Source organism: Maylandia zebra, linkage group LG1 (assembly GCF_041146795.1).
Source record: "Maylandia zebra isolate NMK-2024a linkage group LG1, Mzebra_GT3a, whole genome shotgun sequence".
NCBI lineage: Eukaryota > Metazoa > Chordata > Actinopteri > Cichliformes > Cichlidae > Maylandia > Maylandia zebra.
Window position 1 is genome coordinate 33,540,251 of NC_135167.1, and position 15,511 is coordinate 33,555,761.

General features: G+C 41.7%; 1 protein-coding gene across 1 annotated transcript in view; it reads right to left on the reverse strand.

The window, feature by feature from the left end:
• The window catches only part of LOC101466791 (protein kinase C-binding protein NELL1), a 305,527-nt gene that overhangs the window by 85,857 nt on the left and 204,159 nt on the right, over positions 1–15,511 (reverse strand). The window contains exon 13 of the mRNA XM_004571054.3: positions 14,307–14,432. Coding sequence (XP_004571111.1) covers positions 14,307–14,432 — 126 coding nt within the window. The remainder of the gene's footprint in view (positions 1–14,306; positions 14,433–15,511) is intronic.

Genomic DNA, 15,511 nt, shown 5'->3' on the forward strand with positions numbered 1-15,511 from the left:
ATTTTCAAGATTTAAAGATGATTTTGTCACTTTGATAATCAGGTGAGAAGTTTTTCAAATTGTTTTTCTTTTTTGCATTTTATATATTTAGTCTTTATGCTTCAAGCTCGGGTCCTGCGCCAAACCCATGCTTCTGCACAGAGATCTCGGATGTTGTTCCTGGGATCTGCTGGAGACACTCACCTACCTTGGACCACTGTCCTAGTGTCCTATCTAAAAGTGTGCCTTCACCCTCCACATCTTCTCAAGCTCTCAATTCAATTCAATTCAATTTTATTTATACAAATCACAACAGTTCCCTCAAGGTGCTTTATATTGTAAGGTAGACCCTACAACAGGGGTAGGCAACGCCAGGCCTCGAGTGCCGATGTCCTGCAGGTTTTAGATTTCACCCTGTGTCAACACACCTGAATCAAATGATTAGTCCATTACCAGAGGAGGTCATTTAGCCATTTGAATCAGCTGTGTTTGATCAAGGACACATCTAAAACCTGCAGGACACCGGCACTCGAGGCCTGGCGTTGCCTACCCCTGCCCTACAATAATACATACAGAGAAAAACCCAACCCAATCATATGACCCCCTATGAGCAGGCACTTTGGTGACAGTGGGAAGGCAAAAACTCCCTTTTAACCGGAAGAAACCTCTGGCAGAACCAGGCTCAGGGAGAGGCGGCCATCTGCAGCGACTGGTTGGGGTGAGAGAAGGACAACAGAACAACAGACATGGTGTGGAAGAGAGCCCTTGGTAGTTCTCGATCTTCTCATGTGCCTTCTTCCTGATGTTGCTATCACTTGTAAATCTACATCTGTCATTTTCCTCTGCTTGTACGCCACTACTATGTCCGGTTGGTTAGCCATCACCAGTTTGCTCGTCTATATCTGGAAGTCCGACAGAATCTTAGCTTGGTCATTATCAACCACCTGAGGAGGCGTGTTTAGGATACCAGCCACTTCCTCTCTCCGGCAGACAATGTCAATAGCAGCTGGATGGTGTAGTGGTAACACTACCCTTTGGTGGTGACCAGGGTGTCTGTATCCAGAAAGGGTGCCTAGGCTAGTAAAACTAACACCTCGTGATTCACTTTTACTTTACATAATAAATTTCTAAAACATGTCCTCATCTCTTAAGCTTCAATCGACACCTCGCTCAGTAATGTCACGCTGAACACTTCAGTAATGTGAAATTTAATGACCAGTGACAGGCCCATAAAACAGACCAGAGCATGGCAGAAATTTCAAGGGTTTTTTCATCTTTTTTTTCCTGGCAACACAAAGTCATCAAGCTCACTTTCCGCCTCAGCCTTGCTGCTCACCTTGACAAGATTCGAACTCAGCAGAGATCTGTTCCATGTCACAGGGGGAGAAATATTGACTGCCTGTCATAGCATTTAGCTTTGAAGGACATGGATTCCCTAAAATATGTTGCAGAAAATTCCCCACTTGTCTGTGGTATTCTACCTAGAGTTCAAGAGGCAGTTTACTTTTTAATTACAACTTTTGATACTGCATGCAAGTCATATGTTTTTTTTTAAATGATTTCTTGGACTATTACTATTGTTATATTAAATGAAGCAGTTTGTGCACCGTTCCCCTGCTTGGCCTTCAACAGGTTGGGAAATGATGCACAAATAATATTCTTTTTCCATAACTTATTTTTTTTAAATCTTTTTTTCCATTTCCATTATGCATTACATTCCAGTATAAGACCGGTAATGCATTAGTAGTCCCGATCACTTATGTATTGCAGTATATTACAGTAATGGAAGTTGTACAACCTCTATCCCATTTTCTTTTCTGTCTGTCCTTGTTTCTTTCTCTTGTCTCTTTTCTTATTTTCTCTTGAGGCCAGGTCACTGTTCCCATGCTCTCAAACACAATCAGTATCAAAGTCACTAGTCCATTGACCCCCTCTAATAAACAGGCACCCTCCTTAGGGTCTAAGAGCTGTTTTTCCTTTAGAGGAGGCATGCAGTGGATCAGTTCCCCGTGTGTCTGGTCTAAAGTTATTAAAAACTGCACAACTGTTCTAAAAATCTAGAAAGAAATCATAGTGTATATTATAGTATACACTACACTGGAAACAAATGGTACACCTAAAACACGGCTGCGCAGCCATGGAAACACCACCAAGCTCCTGGCACACAGTTTTTGTGCAGATGTTAATTTCAGAGGTCGTTTGGAACTTTTATCCATTATGCAATGGGACTGAAAAGACTGAATTTAAAGATCAAGAGGTCTGTCCCAGTACTCCCACGTCCATATAGTGTGTCTTCCCCCCCAAATAAAATACACCACTGGTACTTCACTATAATTAATGGGGCTTTAATTTTATTTTCACATCATATAATGTGTTATGCACCTAAGTTGCATTTGCGTGCAATTATTGACCTCTTAGTTTAAAACATAAGTGCTTCACATCATGCTGGATATAGTATGTTTGTGTGCACAATGCACCTGACCGCACAGTTTAAATCCTTTCTGTGCAATAGCAGCAGCTCATAATTGAAATACAACTCCTTTGATACCCAATGAATTACACAGCTAAAGGCAATAAAGACATTCAGGTTGCAATTCACATTAATGAAAGCATGTTCCATTAATGTGCTCTGTCAGTAAACATCCCTCCCATGCATAGTCACAGTCACATATTATTTTACGCAGCTCGGTCTGTATTCAGCCAAGGGAACAGGAAGACAATGCATCAAAGAAGAAGAGACAGTCTTGAGAAAAGGAGCATAACATGATTACAGACATCACTTTGGATGGTTGTACAGTCTGGTGATGAGCAAGAAGAAACGCTCCTTACATTGAACCTTCACAGCGAAGCTAAATATAAACACCAGCTTTCTCAGAGGGAATTACAAATGGATGAAAGTGAGGAGTAAGGGAAACTTTTCTGGCCCCTTCCCTGCTTTCCCAAACTGCGTTTGATGGGCTTATTAAATTGGCTGGTGCCTGGCCAGTTTAACAGCATGACCCCTATTTTTGAACATTTAATATATACAGGGAGAGTTGCCAAGGTTTTCAGGCTCGTCACACCTGGGCTGCACAATCATTAGATGTATAATTGGAATTCGATTTGATTAAATTTTCATTAAACATGTAATGCATCTTGGGGTGGGGGAGGGAGGGGGGGGATACAGCCTTTTTCATTGCTGGTTTTAGAAGAATATATGTGGCAACTGATGCAAGAAATTAATGGCATCTTCTTTTGGTCAGCCATACAGCAACAACTGCGCAGATTATGAACAGCAGGATTAAAAAAAAAAAAAAAACAAGTATTGATTATTAGAGTGCAGATGAGGACAGAAGAGAAATATACGTCTTCATCAGCATGCTGCTTAGCTGATGAAGCTTTTTTTTTTTAATGTTATTTAAGTTAATAATGTAAAAATAGCACCACTTTTTATAAGATGAAGGAACAATAGGCAGACTAATGATATTGGTGTGATTTTTTAAAAACATACTTATATTAAAAAACTGATAAAAATGTAACAATTTCAAGCTTGAAATCTTTCAAGACTGGAGATTTCTGTAAAGTGGAAATATTATAGTGCTTGCAAGGTCTGCCCTGATTGTTTTAATGTCATTCCAGGCACAGCTTATGCTTCTCAGAGCTGTCATTAGTCGAGATAAATGTTTTCAGATGAGAACAAACAACAAAAATTCATTTAATTTAAACAACAATATAATTTTTAACATAAAAAACATTGTTGCAGCTGAATTTTACTTGTAGTCCTTTTTAAAAAAAACAAAACAAACAAAACCCTTGAGTTATTGGATCTGCCATTATTTACCTCACAGAAGCTAATGTAAATAAATTTATTGCAACTAACACACTAACCAACCAACCTGATAACATCAAGTTCTCTACTGGCATAAGAGCGCACTCTTCTAAAAACTTTAACTTAAATCCAGCTTCACAGAAACTTTTAAATCTTTGTCAGTTTTTGAGAGCAGGGCTCAATGGTGTACATTGGCCTTTATACATGTACTGTTTCATGTCCACTGCGAGCCTTATCAGCACCTACTTAATGCAGAAAGCAAATCATCTAACACCCAGACATTATAAGTGCAAGTATAACATAATTATAAAGTGGTAAATCATAACATCCTTGTACTAGCAAAACATTTGAGCTCTTGTTCACTTGTGAAGTTAGAACAAATTACCTTAACTATACTCGGTTTTGTTGTTGTGTTTGATTCCATTAGTGCAGCTGGGGTAACAAAGGGATTAGCAGTCATCCATGTTACCAGGACAGAAACAAACCATACGGACTATAATAACCAAAGCAGCCAATCTGTAGCCTAGAAGTGTCACTAGGAACATTTTGTTTGACTGCAATTAGCATGTTTGTGCTCACATTAACCAGCATACAAAAGCAAAGAATGAGCATGCTGAGAGCTCACAATCAGAGGTGCCCTGAAGGAAAAAAAAAAGACACCACACTCACTTTCTAACTACCTATTTGGTGTTCTAATTACAGCAGGAAAGCCCCTGTTAGCTTAGCACTGAAAGAACATGAAAGTTACTAAAAAGCATAACAGAGACTACAAACAAGGCAACACAGGGACATGGTCAAAGGAATGCCTAGGGTCAGTGATGTTTGTTTATTCATTTTTTTGCAAACTTAAAACTTGTATGGTGATATAATACATGGCGGACACAAGTTAAGACTTTGTGTGTATTTGTGTGTGTAAATATATGCTCACTGGCCACAGTTGAACAGGTACACCCGTTTAACTGACTGTTAATGCAAATATCTAAAGAGCCAGTCATAGAAAGTTCAAGGTGAGCATCATAATGGAGAAGGAAGGTCATTAAAGTGATTTTTATTGTGGCATGGTTGTTAGTGCCAGATGGGTTGGACTCACATACCGATCTATTGGAACTTTCTGACATTACCATCTCTGGGGTTTACAGAGAATGGTATGAAAAAAAAATACATCATCCTCTGCGGACCTGCTCTCTCAGTAAAAATGTTTGTTCATGTAAGAGGTCAGGTCAAGCTGGGAATAGGAAGGCACAGGTAACAACCACTCATTATGACTAAAGTATACACAAGAACATCTCTGAATGCACAACACTGGACAACAGGATTGGAAAAAACATAGTCTGGTCTGATGAGAATTTCTGCTGTGTCATTTGGATGCCAGGGGCAGAATTTGACATAACGAGAAAGCACGAATGGTTCAGGCGGCTGATGGTGCAGTGGTGTGGGGAATATTCTCTTGACGCGCTGAGCATACCACAGTCTACCTGAGATCATATCCATCCCATGGCCTTAATGTACCCGTCTTCCGATGACTGCGTTCACGAGTATAACACACCATGTCTTTAAGCTCACATCCTCTCAAACTGGTTTCCTGAACATGGGAATGGGTTCACTGTACTCAAACGACATCCAAAGTCACCAGATATCAATCCAATAGAGCATCTTTAGGAACTAGAAGTTCACAGCATGGATGTGCAGCCAAGAAATCTGAAGCAACTCCATGATGCTATGCCGTGTCAAGTCAATACTGAAAAAAATCTGTGACGAATGTTTCCAGCACCTTGTTGACAGGAAAAATTAAAGCAGTTTTTTAGGCAAACTTAGTATGTAGGGGCTGGTGAGTGTAAGTACCATGTTACAGCACAGAAACACTGCATACGATCCATGCAAGCAAGTGGGTTAGTGCGGGTACAGCACCTTTTTTAAAACATATGGTTTGACTGACAAGTGATCCCTAAGGTGTGGAGTGTGAACACCAGTGATAATGACAACATTATTTTACAAATCATGCACATATAATCCCTCCTACATCAAATGCCCTTTAAATAGGGACACCAGATGTTATTTTGAACATTCAGGCAGCAGGTAAACATCCCAGACTGCTTTAGGCTGAATACAAACTTCGAGAGGGGAAAGTACAGAAGCCTCACACTTTCTGCCACCTCTCTTTCTCCCTCCATTCTTCCAGTGTTTCTGCAGAGCTGCTTGCTTACTTCTATAGAGGTGAAATCAAGTGGAACCACAATTACCTTGGCCTCCTATTGTTTATATGGTGCTGTTTTCACAAAGGACAATCCCCTCCACCAAGCAGGAGAGAGACAGTTGAGAAAAACGAAAGCAAAAGATTATACATGTTGTGTAAGGGAACTATAGCCAGTGTTCCTCCAAGGAAGGAGCTGCTCATATTGTAATACTAAGGGTGGGGCCTGGAGTAAAGTAAGCTTGTGGTCTGTGGGTGGAAGAAGTTGATTGATGCATCATGTCTGTTGAGACACATGTGATACATCCATGAACTCTGTCCAGAAGCAATGGTAGGAAGAAGCAAACAAACAAACATGCAAGAGTGAAGGACATTTTTCATTTGCAGTCCCTCTCTGCCTCATTTCTGCTTGGAAAGTATATCTGGTAATTCCTTTTAGCATTTGTTTATTTTTTAATTCTTTCACCTTCCTGAGAGCTTGACAGCATCTGTAATTAACAGCTCAGTCACACTAGAGTAAAAACAGCAATGCAATCTCATTGTAACTACAAAAAAAATTCATGGATGCAACAACCGCTGGGCAACCACTTGCAACTGTGAGGTGACTGCATGACCTGCATGACTGGTGACTTGCATGACTCGTGTTTCCAAACTTGGACTGGAATCACTTTCAGACAGATTGGAGAAGAACTACGGTTCCCAAGTAGCTAAACTGCCATCCTGCATCAACTACGCCATTACTTAAGGGTGATTGTGGCTCAAGAGTTGGGAGGTTGCCTTGTAATTGGAAGGTTGCCGGTTCGAGCCCTGGCTCAGACAGTCTCGGTCGTTGTGTCCTTGGGCAAGACACGTCACCCGTTGCCTACTGGTGGTACTCAGAGGGCCCGGTGGCGCCAGTGTCCGGCAGCTTCACCTCTGTCAGTGCGCCCCAGGGTGGCTGTGGCTACAATGTAGCTTGCCATCACCAGTGTGTGGATGACTGGATGTGTAAAGCGCTTAGGGGTCCTTAGGGACTAGTAAAGCGCTATACAAATACAGGCCATTTACCATTTTTACTTGCAGAGGGATTTTCCTGAGCGACTTCCTCGCTAGCCAGACTGCATGGTGGTCCTCAATATAATTCAGCTGCTTCTTAAAAAGGAACACATCCACAAACTCTACCAAGCAACTGGTTAAAGCATTTGGCGATTTATTTATCTGCAAATATTTGAAATAATATTTGAAAAGGAGAAACGTATAAATAGTGAAACACTGCCTCCTGTTAGGTGGCGGCTGCATGCAAACAGGAATAGGACCCAAGATGTAGACTCCAAAGACAAACTTAAACCAAAACAGCTTTAATGCTGAACTCAAACATAACATAACTAGAAAAAGGTCAAAAATAAACTAACACCGGCGGATTGACAAAACACACAGCAAAATAAACGGTAGATCGCGACACGGACACAGAGAAACACAGGGCTTAAATACACAGAAGGAGCAATCAGGGAATGAATAACAGGAGGGAAACACAGCTGGGGCAAATCAGAACTGACGAGACAAAAGGAAGCGTAAACTGAACACACTGAGATAAGACAGAGACCTTCAAAGTAAAACAGGAAACACATAACACAGACTCACATGCAGGCACTACAGAGGGAACAGAGACGTGGGACCAGGGCAGACACAAACACTGACTGAACACGGGGATATAGGAACTAAGGATACACAGAGACGCGAACTAGACAAGGGGATACAGGTGATAGGGGAGACAGAGCAACTAAAGAAGACAGAGACATAAACCATAAGACAGAACTCAAAGAAACCAAAGACTGAAAAGTATAAATAATATAATAAACTCAAATACCCTGGGTCAACGACCCAGGCATCCTAACAGCCTCCATTATATTTAATAATTGAAGTTCCACAACTGCAAAGATTGAAGCTAATTTGCAGTTTACTGAAAAGCTTGGGTTCACTTTCTCCATGCTAATTGCCTGATAGAATAAAAGACAAGAAAAAAACTGGTTTCCAGTTTTGTGTCTCCTCCTCAATGCAGTTGCAGCAATATCATTACCAAAAACCTTTTAAGATCTAGACACAATGCAGAATAACAATACAGATTCCAGCACAAGCAACCAATTACACAAGCTAAAGTGCAATCACATTAACATTGTGAAATATGAGCAGTCACCACCTTAAGCTGTGAACGCTAACTCTGTTTTACATCCATGCACAAGATCTGACACCCCCGGGGAGAAGCTGAAGGAAAAGCAGGAAGGTTGAAAAGGGAGACAGCGAGACGATTTATCTCTCCCAGCAGATGCAGAGAGTGCTCCTTGGGCTCCCAGTCAGCTGCCAGGACAGTTTACAAGCTGCAAAATGGATTGATTGTCCATGGATCCTTGTCCCTGCGTTGCTGCCAACTGCGAGCTAATTAAAGAACACTTTCTCTGGAGGAACACTGAGCAGCAACCAAGCACATTCTATTTACTCTTAAGAAAACATGCTGCCCTAAACAAAAGGATCAATCTGTAGCCTGCAAGACACAAGTTACTACAATGATTTCTTTTTTACTTTGAAATCATGAATAAATATACATCTTTAAAACACATAGCAATAGGAAAAACATTCGAGCAAACAGGGATGACACCCATTACCTCGGTATTGTCAGTCTGCCTTTGCAAGTGCATGCAAAATGCACAGGGCAATCTGTAACCTACCTAATGGAAAGAGAGGAACGTTTTAAACAAGCTATGCTAGACCAGTAGTCAGTGCAATGTATACTGTAAAACAGCTTTAAATCTACAGATCTACATTTAAACGGAGCATTTGTGCTGTTAAAAGTGGGCATATATTTTGCTGAAGCTGCTTCCGTACTTTGTCCTGACATATACCTCTGAGAAGGTCGGGGAACAATGCTGTTATATGTTTGTTCATTTTAATCAAAAATATCTAGGGTAGAAAAGCCATTAAATGAATAAATGGCAGCAATCAGCCATTCTTATTCCATCACACGCTGAACTTTAAAGCTTTAAAAAGACAACTGCTGAGGCATTTATCAGTTTGCATTCACTTCTGTGTATGCTTTAATTTCAGATAATGAAGTAAAAGTTTCAGCAGGACAGTTGCAAAGCAGCAGTGCCTGGTGGCTGATGGACACCAACATGCTTTTTTTTTTTAAATGCATGTGAATCATTAGACCAGCAGCATGAGTCAGTGTGAAAGCTGCAGCAAATATTAAGAGCTACTGACACACATGGGAATCATAGTATTATCTGGACCCAATTACGAGAATCACTCATTCATTTTTATTGTGTACTCTCCTCAAGAGCAAAATGTAAACAAGCGCCTTGACTAGGAGAGAGAGAAATCGAGCTGTGTCAATGTCCATGTCCAACTGGTAGATGGACATTGTCCTTTTCATTATATATATTTACCTGACAGCTACAGACCATTCCATTTTAGTCCTGCTTGACTTATCTGCAGCCTTCGATACTAATGATCATGCTACTTGTATTAACAAACAAAACTGGGTTGGCATCACTGGTAGTGCTCACAAATGATTTTCTTCTACTTATCAAACAGACACTTCAGAATTCATATTAATCAGCATATGTCCTCATCTGCACTGCTAGTATGTGGAGTCCCCCAGGGCTCAGTCCTTGGACCAATTCCGTTTTCTTTATATGCACCTATGGAATCTCCTACCTATGCAGATGATAAACATTTATAGTTTGGCAGCCTCTCCTGCCTCAAAGAATGTATTCAAAATGCATTCATCTCAATTCCTGTTAAACTGAGGTTCTAGTGCTTGGCCCAGACAATTTCTCTGAGGTTAGTGATGTAATCATCACTCCCCTGACCAATAACATGAACCTTGGTATCTGTTAAAAACCTTGGCATCATCTTTGACCAACACCTGAATTTTGAAAACCAAAGGTCACACAGTCTTGTTTCCTTCATCTCAGAAATATTGTAAAAATCAAACCTTTACTGTCATTCAATCACCTTGAACTTTTTGTTCACACTTTAATTTTCTCCTTGATTATAATAATTCAATTTTCACGTGTGTCTCTCAGTCCTCCATAGCTCGTCTCCAATTAGCAGCCTTGCTGCTGCATTCTGCACTAACAAAAACTAGCAGGCGGTCACATATTATACCTATCCTTGCAATCCTTCACTGGCTTGCAGTGAAATTTAGGATCCACTTTAAAATTCTGCTATTAACATATAAAGCTCTACATGGACAGGCCCCTGCTTATATAACAGAGATTCTAAGACCTTTTCAGTGTAGCCGGCCTTTCCCATCGTCTAAACAGTGTCTCCTAAATGTCATTCGCTTTGATTTTAAAACCAGAGATCATGCTTTTGAGGTTGTTGCGCCCAAACTGCGGAACAGCTTTCCTCAGTGAATCGGTTTGGCTCACTCTGTTATTTCTTTTAAATGACAGCAGAAAACTCATTTTTATAGGTTAGCATTTCCTTAATCTCCCCCCCTTCATTTTTGGCCATAGTTTGCAACAACTTGTTGGAATTCGTGTCTGCCAGCATGGCTGATTATGTGTCTGTTTATGTGCCTGTATGTTTGAACATATACACATATCTTAAATGTGTGGCTTTTATTTGAACTGTGAAGCACTGAACTCTGTTTTGAAAAGTGCTTTACAAATAAAACTATAAAATAAAGTAATACAATTATAGTTATTATCTGTTGTAGATTTATATTTCATGATTTCATGATTTTTCTGTTTATGGTTAGGAAAGAAGCTTTAACCTTTTTACCGTTATGCATAAAATAACATTATATGAATAATCTGGGACATTTTAATTCGTGGATCTCTTTCCGGGAGAACTAAATTCAACAGATGTTACAGAGTCACGAGTACAGTCTGAGTCACCGTCATTTATTTTTGTGTGTTGCTCTTTACTGTATCTTTGCAGCAGACAGACCTGAAAAGGTGGTGAAACAGCAGATCAGACAGCTAGCTGCTTAGTTCAATATCCAGATTGGCAGCATAAACCCCTTGAAATATGGTATGTATTTTAACCATAGTCTATATACTAAATATAGACTGTGACAGCGACCCATTTTTTTTAACTTGACAATGTGAAGCCTCAGCATTAATCTCACCACCACGTTAGTCTTTTGGATCCTGAGGCATGAAATTTAGATGAACAGGTGGATTTCTAAATTATCAGCTAATACTAACAAGCTTGGTTTGTAAGCGGCATTCTGCATGGTTCCAATGACACACTCATATCGGTTATTTAGTGGAAGCTGTGGAAGACCTCCTGTGTGGTACCGGTACCAAAGACCTCCCATCCCAAGGACCTCAGCAGCTACAGGCCGGTAGCCCTGACATCGCATCTGATGAAGACCCTCGAGAGGTTGGTTCTAAACCATCTGCGCCCCCTGGTGAGGTCTTCATTGGATCCACTGCAGTTTGCTTACCAGCCTGGCATTGGGGTGGAGGACGCCATCATCTACCTCCTTCACCGAGCTCTGACTCATCTGGAGAAGCCTGGAAGCACTGTGAGGATCATGTTCTTTTCTCTAGTGCTTTCAACACCATCCAGCCACAACTTCTGAGAGACAAGCTGGAGCTATCGGGAGTGGACCACCCCATGTCCCAGTGGATACTGGACTACCTCACAGAAAACAGTATATGAGGTCACAGGGCTGTGTCTCTGATACGCTGGTCTGCAGTACGGGGGCCCCACAGGGAACTATGCTGGCACCGTTCCTCTTCACCCTCTACACTGCAGACTTCTCCATCAACTCCCCACGCTGCCACCTACAGAAGTTCTCTGACGACTCTGCCATAGTCGGCCTCATCACAGGTGAGGACGACTCAGAGTACAGACAGTGGACTCTGGACTTTGTTGACTGGTGTCAGCAGAACCACCTGCTGATCAACGCCGGGAAAACGAAGTTGATGGTGGACCTCCGGAGACGCAGACCCACCACACTGACACCGGTGAACATCCATGGAGTGGACATTGAGATAGTGGACTCTTATAGGTACCTGGGTGTTCACCTGAATAATAAGCTAGACTGGAGCCACAACACTGATACTCTGTACAGGAAGGGCCAGAGCAGACTCTACCTACTGAGGCGGCTGAGGTCATTTGGAGTCCAGGGAGCACTTTTAAAGACCTTCCATGACTCTGTGGTGGCCAGTAGCAGTTTTAGATACGGGCGACATGGGCGGTTGCCCGGGGCGGCATCGTGGTGGGGGGTGGCATCACGGGCATCGGCAAAACAAAACAAAAATGCTCGTACTTATGCTGCCCCAACGTCAGCCAGCGCATATTAGGAATGGCATAGGCTCCGATCGGTTTTCTATTGCCCATTTGCTGGGAGTAAGGGCGCCCTTCGTTTGCGAGGTGCACCTGCTGCTTGCGGCGCAGAGAGGAGAGGGCGGGGCGGCGGGGGATTCTCTGATCGGCTGGAGCAGCATCTAATAACCAACTCGCAAAGCAAAGCAAAACAAAATAAAAACAAACCAACAAACACGAAAACACGAGACATTATAATACAGACTTATAATTTGCACCGATGTATTTTTGAAATTCTATACACGAAAAGTGAGCGTGAGAGCCCTCGGCGCGCCTGCTTGCTGCTGAAGTCAAAGTAAACTTTATTGTCATCTCCACTACAGTCCAGTATATAGAGAGACGAGACGTGCTGCTTCCAAATAGAGCCCTGGACCCATTGCAGGTGGTGGGAGACAGAAGGACTCTGGCCAAAATAACATCTCTGATGGACACAGTCTCCCACCCCATGCATGTAGATGTTGCTGAACTGCAGAGCTCCTTCAGTGACAGACTGCTGCATTCTAGATGCACGAAGGAGCGTTTCCGCAGGTCCTTCTTCCCTGCAGCTGTCAAACTGTACAATCAGAACTGCTCCCAACAAACATAGATGTTTACATCTGCGCTGTAACTGCAATAAGTTAATTAACCGATTCGCACTACAACCTGGTTTGCCTCTGATCTGTAGTTATTTTTATTTAATTTAATAACTGTACAGTACTCTGTATATAGTAACCATTGTCCTTAATGTAAATATGTAACAAAAATTGTGTATGTTTCTGTTCTGTGTCCTGTGTACGCTTTGTTTGTATATGTGTCTTTTTGGCTGCTGTTACAACCAAATTTCCCCTTGTGGGACAATTAAAGGATTAAAGGATTATTCTTAGTCCAGAGTAACATGCTAGTTAAATGCCAGAATTTCCATCACTTTTTGGGATTGGCCAAATTAAACAGCAGGTCATATTATTTGTCATATAATTTAACTTCCCAGAAAGGAACACGCAGCACAGACACAGAATAGATGCAGTTCAGTGAGTCCAATTACCAGAGGTGAGGCCTAGCAGGCAACACTCAGCTGTCTGTGTCGGGACATCTGCCAATCAAAGTGACATCCAACTAGATGGTGAGGAATTTATGGATGAATTAGAAAAACAAAACAAAACAACTAAACATCCCCACTGTTGTTGTTATAAACTGGGAAACTATCCACAGAGGATAGTCTGTACTGGGCTGTAAACATGCTTTTTATAATGGTGCATTTTAGCACAGGAGTGTATGGGACTCTACTCATTAGGTAAACCTAGCATACCACAAGTCAGCCAGTATTACAGCCAGGGGTAGGTACTGGGGTGGGTGAAAATGATTAGCAGTGAGTGTATTAGCATACATACGGATTTGCATTAAATACAATATCTAGTTAAGACTGAAAGTAAGGCGTATCTTGAGAGATATATATTTGCATATATCTGGTCGTAAAGAACTGCACTGAATACTATCAGGATGATCAGTTATCCATAAGTTGCTGACACTGTAAACCAAAATGGCTGCCTGCTTGTGGTGCTAAGAGAAAGTTGCATGATTAGGGGAATTTCCTGGCTCCATCCTCTGGTTACTTAGAATCCCTGTGCAAACCTTTAGGGCAATCTATCCAAATTTTCAATTAATAAAGCCAACAGACCACACAACATTGCCACAGATCCCATTGGCAAGACTGCAATAAATGAAAGAAAGTAGTCATAACCACTTACAACTTGCTATTTGCTACAGGTCAGGTGATTTTTTTTCTTTTATCTCACAAGCCAAAGGAAAACTGTCAGCTAGCTCCACTGCCATCGCACATTACACCCTGGATAACTCTTGTTTGATCCGTGCTCAACAAGTCAATTGCAAAGATGCTTTAATTTCTAAAACAAAAAACTTTCTTTATAACTCAGAAATTATGAAGTCATTAAACACCGGTACACTACTGGTCAGTTTTGATGACAGTCCTTAATGTGAGTCAGTGACATATTTCCATGCATGCAGACGCACCAGTGCAAGAGTACTCGTCCACTCTGGTGAAGCCTGGTAGACAGTCACAGCGATGGCTGCCGGGCAGGTTGACGCACACCGTGTTGGACTGGCAGTAGTGCATCTGCGTCGCGCACTCATCAATATCTGAGGACAAAGAGAGAATATGCAGTGGGTTAATAATTCTTTAGGCTTCTTTAAAGACACACCTACTCCTTTGGAACTAACAAGTAAATTGCTTTTAATCACCTCCCAAAGGAAAGGTGTCTGAGCCCCATCTTGATGCACAAGTTATTAATTAGAGTTTTGCACAACCAAAACTGCACCCACCGAAAAACCTCAGACAAACAAAGACGCTTAAATTTAAGTACTGCTTGTATGGTTTAAATGGAATGGTCATGCCCAGTACAATGGAGAGAGAGAGAGCATGACAACTGACTGTGAATCGAGCACACCAGAAGCAATCTCAACAAGGAGGAGAAAGGAAAGGAAAAGGCTGATGAGATAAGGACATATCAACTGAAGAGGACAGAGGAGAGCAGGGAGTACAGCATCTTTGCTGACATCTATTATGTGGAGCTAATATCATGATATATTACGTCTTCTCTTCACACACACAGGCTCTCTCCTCCTAATGTAGCTTGAAAGACATCGTATGAGCACTAAAACATGGAGCTCGGGGAAGCATTAGCAGAGCTGGATGACTGCTGATGAAATGGGATTGGAAACACACAAGGGAGGCGTTATGCAGAAGGGAGCCCTAAATTTGCGCGCGTGCGTTTGTACAGTGCCGAGTATTTATGCGGATGTGAGCAGAAGAGAACCGGTTTCCCGAGGCTAACAGGCCTTTCCACCACTTAAGGGAAGGAGAGCGTGAGGACAGCATTTCCATATCCTCTCCTTGGATAAATACATTCCAGCCTCGAGGTGTTCAGCTCACTCTTTCCCCTTACAATAGAATGAATGCGTATGAAGTATGTAATTGCCTTACATGCAACACCCATAAGGTTTTTTTCTCGGTGAGTTTCATCCTTGGAGAGTGCACAGTAGGAGTGTTAAATTCCACAAAGAGAGGCCGATCATGTATTCAGGCATATAAAGGCTCGCCGGCCTTCGGTGTTAAAAAAAGCATTGATCTCCTGCATCAAAAACATGGAACTTATTTGAGCGACAGCACCCGAATCTAATTTTCATCTTGTCCTGAAGCACTGCTCCGCCTAAAAAGC